Below are 10809 nucleotides of genomic sequence, written 5' to 3' on the forward strand. Positions count from 1 at the left end.
GAGGGAGAGGGACAGCGCGTGCAGCTGGAGGCCCAGCCGGGGGCTGGAGCCGTGGAGGTGGAGGATGGAGATGATGGGGCGGAGGAGGAGGTGGGGGGCGGGCAGGAGGCTGCGGAGCTGGGAGAAGGCGACGACGGGGCAGGGGAGGAGGCGGGCGGCGGAGGGGGTGGAGAGGGAGCCCAGAAGGGAGGTGAGGGAGTCGGGTCCAGCCGGCGCCGGCGGAGGTGGCGGCGGCGGCCATGGCGATGGCGAGTGCGAGTGCGAGTGCGCCGCCGCGGCGGACATGGGAGCTGCTGTTGCCGCGCGTTGCCTAGTTGGCTCTCGGTGTTGCGGTGACATGTACCGGTCCCGTCCTGCCATCACCGCTACTTGCAAGATCCAACGGCGTCGACGATGCGGTGACATGTCCCGGTGCCCACTTAGAGCAACTTCAATGGGACAACCCATTTGGTCCGCCGCCGTCCGTTTGTATCGGTGCGGACAAAAGTAGAGGTCTAACGCGCCCATTCAAACCAAAAACGCGTTTGCTTCGCGTCCGTGCCGACGCATTTGTGTCTCAAATGCGTCGGCGCGGACGCGAAACGGATGGCACGCGCGCCTTCTCGACGTCCGCCGCGGTCCCACCTGGCGGTCACCCAACTTCCTGCCCCCTCGTCGGTCAGCTTAATTTATGACCTCGGACCGACAAGTCAGCGACGGCGGTCATTCTTTTTTAAGCCGACCGTGTGGCGGGGCCGTCCTCACCCACTTCCTGTCCCCATCTAGGCCACGCTCGCTCCCCCGTCGCCAGCAAGAAAACCCTAGCCACCCCAGCCACCCGAGCCGCCCAAATGGCGCTCTTCTCCGGCAGCTGCAGCAAGTCGAAGGGACAGGCCCCCGTCGTCCCCTTTCCCGCGGAGTTCATCCCGCCTCCGCCTACGCCAGCTGCAGCAAGTTATGGATTTTCTTGACTAGAGACCTAATTAAGCCATGTGAAGCTGCGTCCTGATCGACAAGGTTTTCTTCACCATGGAGCTGCTGCACCTCCTGATTGGCTGCATCATCTCGGGCGCCGCCTGCACCAACTGCGTCCTGCGCCGCCGTTTGGCGTCCTCTGCCTCCTGGTAACCTTGGCGGAGCTTGCGCTTCGCGGCTTCCATCTTGTCCTCCGAGCAGAACCCGGCACGGTCACCGTCGACGAAGCAGGCGGCAGGATCGGACGCCTTTTTGATGATTTCAGCCGTCTTCTTGGACAAGGGCTCGCCGACGATCTTGGGAGGTCGTTTCGTCTTCGCGTCAGGGTCGGCCTGGCCGACGCTCGCCTTGGGCTGCGGCAGCTTCTTCATCGGCGCCATGGCTCCTGTGATGACCTTGGCGCCGTCGCCGTCGTCCTGGACGGAGGCCTCCCACCCGATCACGATGCCGCGCGCGAGGAGGCGGACGCGCTCCGAGTCGTGCTCTCGCAGCGCGCGCACGGAGTCGGCGAGCTCCGTGGAGATGGGCACCCCCGGCGTTGATGGGACCAGCCTCAGCGTCTCGAGAGACTCCGCCATCATGTCGTCGAGAATCCCGCAGATACGCTCCGCCTGGGCATCGTCGGCGGCGCTGCAGAGCCGTCCCACCAGGTCTCCCCTCGCGCGCCGGAACACGTGGCGTGAGAATTGGTCCGGGTCGGCGGCCTCGATGGCGGCGTCCACTGGGTCGAAGGCGCCGTAGAAGCTGTTCCACCGGCGGAGCATCTGCCCGGCCATGGGTGGCGGCCGCGAGCTCCTGTGATCGGTTTTGGAGTGGATGGAGAAGTGGGGAGGAAGGATTTGATGGGGAAATTGGGGGGCAAGGAAGAAGGCGATCGCCTGCCACGAGCCCTTATATCTCCCGGCGAGGCGGTGGCCGTGCTCCAGTCGGACGCGAGCAGAGCATGAGCGCCACTCCCGGTCGAATTCGGAAGCGCGTTTCGCTCCAGCCGAGTCGGCCGGAATGCGATTGAACAGCGGCAAACGCGCTCCATCCGTTGCGCGCGCGCCACGGAAACTTGTTCTCCGTCGCTACGGTACACCGGGAGGCACACGATCCTCCTCAAGGGGTAGGTGGTGAGCCTGCTGGCCCCTCCGGCGTCCGCCTTCAGCTCCACTCTCTGCGCGCCGGCCCTCTGCTCATCAACCTGCCTCGCAGCCGGGAGCCGCTGGACGTGGTGATTTTCACGGTCGACTCGAGAGGTCAGTGTACTAATTAAGCTGATTCAGCAATGTTTAGAGGCCCGAGGAATGTTGTAGATGATCAGAGGTAACTGAAGAATGAATGTCGTGTTTCTCTCTACTAACGTGAAGAAACTGTGGAGTATCAGTTGTCAGCTCGATTTTGCTGGCTTAGTTTATAGATTAGTAATGGTCTAATGGATGTGATATTTCTGGGAGTTGAGGGCTTAATTACCTGAAGAATGTTGTGGATCATCTGAAACCAGTGATATGCATGCACTAATTAACAAGGCAGTTGATGGTCTGAAACCAGTTATATGCAATGGAACTTGTTCCAGATAGCCCTCTGTTCCTCTGCATTCTTTTCTATTACCTGCTTTCCTTTTTGAGGGTTTTTTAGTTTTTACCACCTGCTGTGCTATGTATATGTAGCAGGCCGTGCCTGACTGACTGCATCTGTGGCTGCAGCGCATGATCAGCAGCTGGTATACCACGAAGATGGCAGGGGCAGCACACGACGACGAAGCACTGCTCTGACGACCGACTGCGCCGTAAATCCACGTCTTCGAAACCATCATATTGCAGATTTTATAGCAATATATAGGAGGAATTTCTTTTCTTTTTTTACTGTCAAGACTGATAAAGGTAGGAGCCAGTGTCATTGGTTTCCTCTTGTCTCAGTGTTTCATCAATCAACAATCTAAAGCCAGATATGGATATGAATATCTGTTTATTTATTTTTGGTATTCCTGAAATGATATGAAACATGCTCCGTATGAATTATGAATGTCACGGCAGAATGCACGTCTGAATTCTGCCTCGCACACTGACATCGATTACATGTTTACGATCTTCAGAATACAGCCGTTATGATACAATTTCAACGAGTTATGAACGAAATAGTGGTTACAATTAACGATCTTCAGAATGATACCTCCGCATTCATGGCAAAGGGATCGAACTTCCACTTTCTGTCTGTTTGCCTGTCATGTTTTTACCACTAATCACCTGTGCTGGGAAAAAAAATCCCTAATATTCTGTACTGTGTTAAGGATTTTTTCTTTTACTGTCAAGATTGTTGAAGGTAGCAGCCAGTGTCATGGGTTTCCTCTTGTTTCAGTGATTCATCAAGATCATATCAGATATGGGTATGAATTTTTTTATTTTTTTGGTGATGATATGAAACACCCTCCATGTGAATGTCAATGTAGAATGGACGTCTGAATACAGCCGTTCATTTCGCATTGCTGAATGTTGAACAGCAGAGACAAAAACAGAGAAAAGCACGGACCTGTTTTCCTTTCGTCCCTGGCGGCTGGAACCCTAGCCGCCGCCAGGGGGAGGCCGATCTTCCAACGCCGCTCTCCGGCGGCTCCCCTCCACTGGCGACCTTGGTCGTCGGTGGTGAGGGGGGTCGCCGGATCCACGCGTGTGGATCGTTTTTACTCTCTTGTAGTCTAGGTTTTTAGGTTGTTCATCGTCTTTGCTTCGGCGGCGACAATGACAACGCTGAATAAAGATTCTTCGGATCCTTCCCTGGCGAGGCCATCGGTCCTATGGTTGGGGATGGATTTAGAAACCAGTCTGTTCAAGCAAGGATGGCGTGGCGGCGGCGGCATCCTCGTGGTGGACCTGTGTCCTCGGGCTCCGCCGTTGCGACGGCGTTTGCTCCAGCGCCGGCGCGGAGCTTGGGAGGTAGTCCAGGAGCGGATGCAGATTGTGGTCTGCATCGACGACATCTGGAAGACGGAGCATGTGCTGGGCTCGTGGTTGGTGGATGGCAGATATGGTTTCCTCCTTCGGCGTTTTAGTCGTGGTGGGTTGCCAGATCTGGAGTTCGATGGCGTGTCCGGGGTGTTGCCCCGGTCTGATTCGTTCAACGGTAAGGGTTTCACTTTTGGTGAGCCACCTTGAAGGTCCGTAAAGCTGCATATCAGCGATGGAGCCGCATCGAGCTCGGGTCAGGAGGTGATTCGTCATTCTTTTCTTCGGTGGCTGCTGTGGTGGTGCCGGAGGCAGGTGATGGGCGTTGGTGTCAAGCTCAGAGATGTTCTGTTATCTTTTCAGTTTTGTCATGTCGGTCTTTACGTGACTTGTATTTTGTTCTTTATGATATGAATGAGACATGTATTACCGTGCAAAAAAAAAGACAAAAACAGAGTTTATGTACAAGAGAAACCGAGTGAAAAATCACTGCATGGATGCTTGTCCTGCTAGCAGTCACCGACTTATGCACTCTTAAAAGCTATACATCTTCAAGTGTCGAGGGAGGTCCGATGGAAAACTCTGACGATTCCACTCCTTCCAAACACTCCTTATGGTAGCTCATTGTTGCAACCAAAGAGCCACGCGTCAACGAGCGTGTTGGAGGAAGAGGATGCTGGAAGCCTGGAATGGAAGCGCAGTGGAAGTATCTGTTTGAAAATGAAACAGATTTTAAACATGTATGGATGAACAAGTTTGCCTCCTCCCTGGACCTCACAAGAACAGGTTTGAATTGAAGTACCTGGTTGAACGAAATTAGAGTAATAAGCGTGTAAGATTATAAACAATGATGGATGAGCAACCTAAAAACAGGGAAGAAAATTGGCACAAGTAGTCACCAAACTTTTTGACGAGTTGTGGAAGCAATGCAAGTGCAGTGGCGTCCGAGCACGTAAAAGAAGCATTAAACAAGAATTCGGCAGGTGAAAAGAAGCTAGCTGAACATATCCAAGGGCATGTATGTATCTAGACCATGACAGTGGCAGCATGAGAACGTAAGCAGGAACAAACAAAGGAGCCTGCAGAACTGAAGAACAAACAGAACAACTGGAGCTATAACAGGGGCAGAAAATGGCAAGAGAGGGGGAGGGAGAGATTTGGGAGGGGAGCCAGGGAAGAGGCAGTGCAGGGAGGGAGGGAGCAACAACAACAAAAGCTCTCAGCTGGTCTCTCACAACTCTCTTGCTCCTCTGACAATCAGGAGGTGATGAGTGGAAGGAAGTGAAGTTTGTTGCTTGCCCCATCCTTTGCTCTGCTCCATCCCTGTCTCCTCTCCCCTCTCCACTCACAAAATCAACTCTCTTTCTCTCTAACACTTGGTCGTTCACCACCTCACCTCCTGATGCTGCCGACGCCCGTGCCACCATCATCACAAGGAAGATCTACATATATACACACGCAAAGGAAGGCGAGCTGCTCCTCACTGTCCTCTTCACTCCCTAGGCAGTACACAAGTACAGGAGTACGAACAAGAAGCTGCCGCAGTGCAACTGGAGTACACAAACGCTGACCTGTTCCGTACCAGTGGTAGTGGTAGTACAATGATCCAAGATATATGTGTACTGCACTTAGCACAGCAGCTCGCCCACCTGACCTTGTTGTTGTTGGATGGATCGCTGCAGTACAACGCGTACCTACCGCAGCAACCAGCCATGTCGTACACTTCTTTTCTTTCTTCTTTAGTTGACATAGACCATACTCCTGCTAAATACTACTCCCTCCGTCCGAAAATACTTTTCATCAAAATGGATAAAAGGGGATGTATTTAGCAAAATGGATAAAAAGAGATGTATCTAGAACTAAAGTACGTCTATATAAAATGGACAAATATTTCCGAACGGAGGGAGTGCATATTTCACACCTTTTTGCGGGAAAAAATACATACATATACTAAATTTACATTTCTTAGAACACTATCGCGTCACTTCCGATCAATGTCGTCCTGCTTCTCGTGATGGTTGTCATTCATGTCACGAGCACGCTTAGTAGACGTCGCCACCAGATGCGCCGCCTTGGCAATTTCACTGAAATCAGGAGGAGAGGAAGGTTGTGCCTCGCACGGCCTCCCAATGCGACCGAGCTAATGCCCAGTGCATCGCACCCGATCCATCTGATCCAGCAAACCTCGCCGCCTTTGAGGTGCACCAATCCGCTAAACGTCGCATCCGGAAGATTTTATCGACCAAGGAAAAACTCAAATGCCAAAATAAACAGGCCCGGTTAAATTCCACTAAAGTTTAAAAAAAAGAGTGACTCTGACCACGATGGCAAAATTCCATTTTAAAGCGATTTTCTAAAAGACATTATATTGTATGAGAATACATGCAAGAGGAACACCCTTATAATTTGAGTCAATTGGAGGCAGAGAAAAAAAATCAAATATGGAGCGAGGATAAAGAGAACCATCTATCTAGAAATTATTGGAGATTCACTTTTAAAAAAGAGTTGCAACTCCTTCAGATAAAGGCGAAGAGCAAGTTCTCTACAGAGTTCTAGCATTGGATAACACAAGTTTTTTAACACTTTGATGACGATCTTTCCAAGAACTGGGGAGGGTTAGTCCCTATTTTACACTTCTAGGTTTTTTATTAGCCTAATGTAACATACTGTTTATATTAATGAAAATTACCGTAGAACAATTGTTCTACAGTGTGCGACTAAAAACCAGATTGTATTTGTTCAATAGACCTTTATCAATGGAAATAGAAAAAAAGGTCCATTTTACTACCCTGAACAAAGTTGGTGGTTCACATTACCCCCGATCTATTTTTCGGTTCCTTTACCCCCTAAACAATCTCATACAGGACAAAAAGACACCCTAAGTGGTTACCCAGACCGATGGTGACATGGACACGGTCAAAGGTGGTATTTGACATGCAGGTGGGTCCCACTTGTCAGTTTTCTTAAACAAATCAAAGAAATAGAAGAAAAAAGGGGCGGCCCCTACTGCAGTAGCAGTCGGCCATAGCGGCGGCAGCTGGTGCACGCGGAGCCGGAAGGTGGTCGGGCTGGCGCCGGCGCAGGCGGAGACAGCACATCGAGCGGGGGAGGCCAGGCGCAGTGACGCGGGCGCGGCCAGTGCAGAGCAGTGAGGAGCGGAGTGGGGCGCGAACGGCGGCGGCGACACAAGCTCGGGAAGGCGGCAGGGCGGCGCAGGCGCGCGGCCGGAGCGGCGACGGGGCATATGGCGGCGGAGCCAACGCCACGGAGGAGCGAGGCGAGGCCGAGTGGGGTGCGGCGATCGGGGCGTGCAACGCGCGAGGGCGGCTGGGGACAACGGTGCAAGCTCGGGAGGAGGCGGGACGGCGCAGGCGTGTGGCCGGAGCGGCGACGGGGCGGATGGCGGCGGAGCCAACGCCACGGAGGAGCGAGGCGAGGCGAAGCCGAGCGGGGTGCGGCGACCGGGGCGTGCAACGCGCGGGGGCGGCCGGGGAAAACTACAATACCAATACAAAGTTTCTAGCTTTCTGTATGAGATGGACCTATTACCTGAATCCATACTTTAACTTGTTAATAATACAGGATACAGAAATATTAGGACTTGAACTTCTTGTTTGAACTTGTAGTACCATGGAATTCACAATCCAAAATATTTAATACCTTTCAGTTTCCATAATCTAGTTTTGACCATTGTTGAGGAAATCGTTAACTGGTAGTTGCTCGGTTGGCTAGTGAGTAGGGGATTAATCGGCTAATCGGCAAGTTAATCGGCCATTTAATCAATTAATCGGACGATTTATCGGTTTGTAGGCTACTTGGCGACCCTACGAGTAGGGATTAATTGGCAAGTTAACTGGTTAATCGGATGAATTCTTGAACAGGGTTTTGACTCAGATAATCCAACAATTGGCAGTGAATTTCAGTTGTTAAAAGAGTGTGACCATGACCATGATTATAGGAGTACGGAATCTTCGGCAACGCCTGCGTGTGCCACTGAAGCTCACTGTTTCCAGCTGGCTCACGCCTGCTCGCCGACAGAGCTTGTCTCACCTGCTCGCCACCATTGCTTGCCTACCCTGCGCGTCCGTCACAGCTCACCCTGTGACGAGCTAGATGTGCGGCCATCGAGCGGCTGCCGTGGACAGGCCCCGCATCTTGCTCCCCTCTGCATACCAATGGGAATGTCAACGACGTTCGTCCGCTGGAGCCAGTTGACCTGCGTCGGCTGTGGGTCGCGGATCGACGGGAGCTGGTGCACATCCTCATCGTTGACAACCACGAGGACAACCTCCGCCTGCTCCAACACCAGCACTGCAGGATGGACAGGTTCAGCATGCAGCAGTCGACGACGAAGGTGCCATGGCAGAACCTGCGCATCGAGGCGGAGTATAGGATGGCCCTTCTCCTTGGATCCCCAGGCTGTGGCAAAACCACGCTTCTGCTAGCACTTGCTGGAAATCTCAGTACAAAAGTAACATAAAATTTAATACAAGAAGTCTAACAATCTTGACAAAATGGGATATTAGCCTCCCCAAGCTAGAGGACCCTTAGCAAGTCTGTATTGAATTGTACAAATTAGTTTAGTAAAATATTGGTCAGCACAAAATTTACAGGGAATGCTAGAAGATAAGCTATTATCAGACATAGTATTGCATCAAAATAGCAGTTTGATGCAGTTACACACTTCTTTGCTCAAAGATTATCAACACAAGATCTTTCAGAAGATATCTAAGTGAGACATTTGATGGTTCTACATCAGCACGCGCACGTGGCCGCTAATATTTGAGAGCAAGCTAGAAGAACTTCAACAAACTTTTCAGCATCCCGGCTGCATTCAAAATAGCCAAATATGATTTATTATGCAAAGTAGGGTGTATTACCTTGAGCCAAATTGATGTTTATCTCAATTCCTAATCTGAGAAATTGGCCAATGAATACCCGCGAGAAATAAATATTTCATCAGCTTGTGAAGAATCGGATGCCATTTAAGGAAGATTGAGATCCAATAAAATGTAGAATACCACAAGTTCTGATTGAATAATTCGAGCAAAATGAAATCTGACGGGGACATGAGGTCCAAACTCAAGCACTGGAGTTCTTATAGAAACAAGCAAAGAAACAGAAAAACTCAAGCACTGAAGTTCTTATTGAAATGGATATTCGATTACAGTCACAGTAACTTCACCATCTTAAATCCTAGGAGAACACAGAACCTAACAACCTAAGAAATCAGTACCATATTTTTCCCTCATGGAGTTGGCGCTGATCAACAGCGACTCGGCCAGGCTGGCGGCTCCACCGCGAGTGGGTATGATAAGAAGCGTGGTGATGTTACCGAAGATTGTCCCACTTTCCTGCCTAAAGGTTGGCCCTTAATTTAGGCTATGCATCCACCACTTATAAAAGCAAAACAAATATGAAATATTGCAATCGGAGCCAGGGCCCTCCATTGCCTGATCGCGTGCGTATGTGTTTGTGTGTGCACGCGCACGCACGCACGCACGTGTGTGTGTGTGTGTGTGTGTGAGAGAGAGAGAGAGAGAGAGAGAGAGAGAGAGAGATGCAACATCTGCATGCGTTTTGATAGCTGTAATGTAACATAAACATACAAAAAGATTATTTGCCTTCACATTGTACATTTATCAACGGAGAACTGATAACTCCACTACAAATTACACTTCTATATAATTTCCAAGCAGGCTTCAATGATAACAGTTTCTTGAAGTACTTTGAATTGCCAAACCTTTCCACATGCGGCTGCTAATAATCTCTATAGTAGATTAGAAAGAGAAAATACCGTGTCAAAACCTGGATGGTGATCATCCTGTCCCTGACACACGTCCATTCAGAGCTGAATGTCGGGCTAGAACCAATGAGCTGCAGCAGCGGCACCATTCACCAAAAAACTGCATAGCGTCCCACTAAACAAGAGCATCTGACATAGAAAAAAACTTCATCAACTTTGCATCTGACATCAAAGGACTTCTGTTTAATAGCAGCTATACACAGAATTAGCAAAATAAAATAGCTACTTGAGAAGAACAAAAAGCTTAGATTAGTTTGTACAAAAAAGGCCTTAGTGATTGTCTCCAAGTACAGAGCGTAGTTTACAGTATGGAGCATCCACATGAGAAGAAAAACCAAACAACTCCAGCGACCTGAACTGAGATGATATATGCATCACTCTTCTCTTCCAAACGCCCGATGACCTTCATATGGATAATTACAGTACATAGTTCATCATCCAGATGGTTCAGACTTCAGAAAAAAGGACAGACCCAGTGCATAGAAGCTCCCACACAAGATGGGGTCTGGGGAGGGATTATAGGAACCTAGTCTTACCCCTGCAAAGTGCAATGCAGAGAGGCTTCAGACTTCAGACTTCAGACTTCAGAGACATAGTAAAAATAAAAATACAAACAGAGGCAGCCATGAGTCTGGAGGTTGAGAGAGGGGGTGGAGGAGGGAGTCGGATCTGGGGGTTGAGAGAGGGGGTGGCCATGAGTCACCTGCACAAACGGAGGCAGCCATGAGTCATCCCCAACGCTGCATCGTCCGTCCACGCGCTGAACATAGGGAGCAGCGTCTCCATGGCCTTCCTTGTTGTGCACAAGCAGAGATGAGTCGGGCCTGCACACAACAGCACGCACGCACACATCAAATCGAGAAGAAGAAGAAGAAGAAGAGAAGGGGATGCACTCACACATCAAATGCTGTTCTTGGAGGGGATCCTGCTGGCTTGACCTGCCGTTGGAAGGAGGGGCTAGGGTTTCGGGCGGCGGTTGAGGTCGGACGCGGCGGCTAGGTCCTCTGCTGCTCGCTGCAGGCCAACCATGGTGGCGGCGCGAAACTGGGCTCCTCTGCAGCAACCGGAGATGAGACGAGATGGGGGAGGAAGAACGCGGGCGCGGGCTATGGAGGGAGAAGGTGG

At 50.8% G+C, this 10809-nt stretch overlaps 2 protein-coding genes and 1 long non-coding RNA gene across 3 annotated transcripts in view; all 3 read right to left on the reverse strand.

Moving 5' to 3' along the window:
- Positions 1–4322: 4322 nt before the first annotated feature.
- On the reverse strand, positions 4323–5320 carry LOC119338552. The gene is made up of 2 exons (XM_037610870.1): positions 4778–5320; positions 4323–4680 (listed from the first exon to the last, which is right to left on the reverse strand). Exons 1-2 carry the CDS (start codon positions 5306–5308, stop codon positions 4420–4422), a joined length of 792 nt encoding a protein of 263 aa, XP_037466767.1. The 5' UTR covers positions 5309–5320; the 3' UTR covers positions 4323–4419.
- A 2648-nt stretch (positions 5321–7968) lies between these two features.
- LOC119339281 overlaps positions 7969–10809 on the reverse strand; it is a 6460-nt gene continuing 3619 nt past the window's right edge. Inside the window, exon 5 of the mRNA XM_037611399.1 lies at positions 7969–9813. Within this exon, the coding sequence (XP_037467296.1) occupies positions 9800–9813 (14 nt within the window). The 3' untranslated portion in view covers positions 7969–9799. The remainder of the gene's footprint in view (positions 9814–10809) is intronic.
- LOC119339956 lies at positions 9820–10798 on the reverse strand. Its single transcript, XR_005164295.1, has 3 exons — positions 10623–10798; positions 10388–10508; positions 9820–10222 (listed from the first exon to the last, which is right to left on the reverse strand). It is a non-coding gene; the product is annotated as an uncharacterized LOC119339956 (long non-coding RNA).

Source organism: Triticum dicoccoides, chromosome 7B, assembly GCF_002162155.2.
Source record: "Triticum dicoccoides isolate Atlit2015 ecotype Zavitan chromosome 7B, WEW_v2.0, whole genome shotgun sequence".
NCBI classification, from domain to species: domain Eukaryota; kingdom Viridiplantae; phylum Streptophyta; class Magnoliopsida; order Poales; family Poaceae; genus Triticum; species Triticum dicoccoides.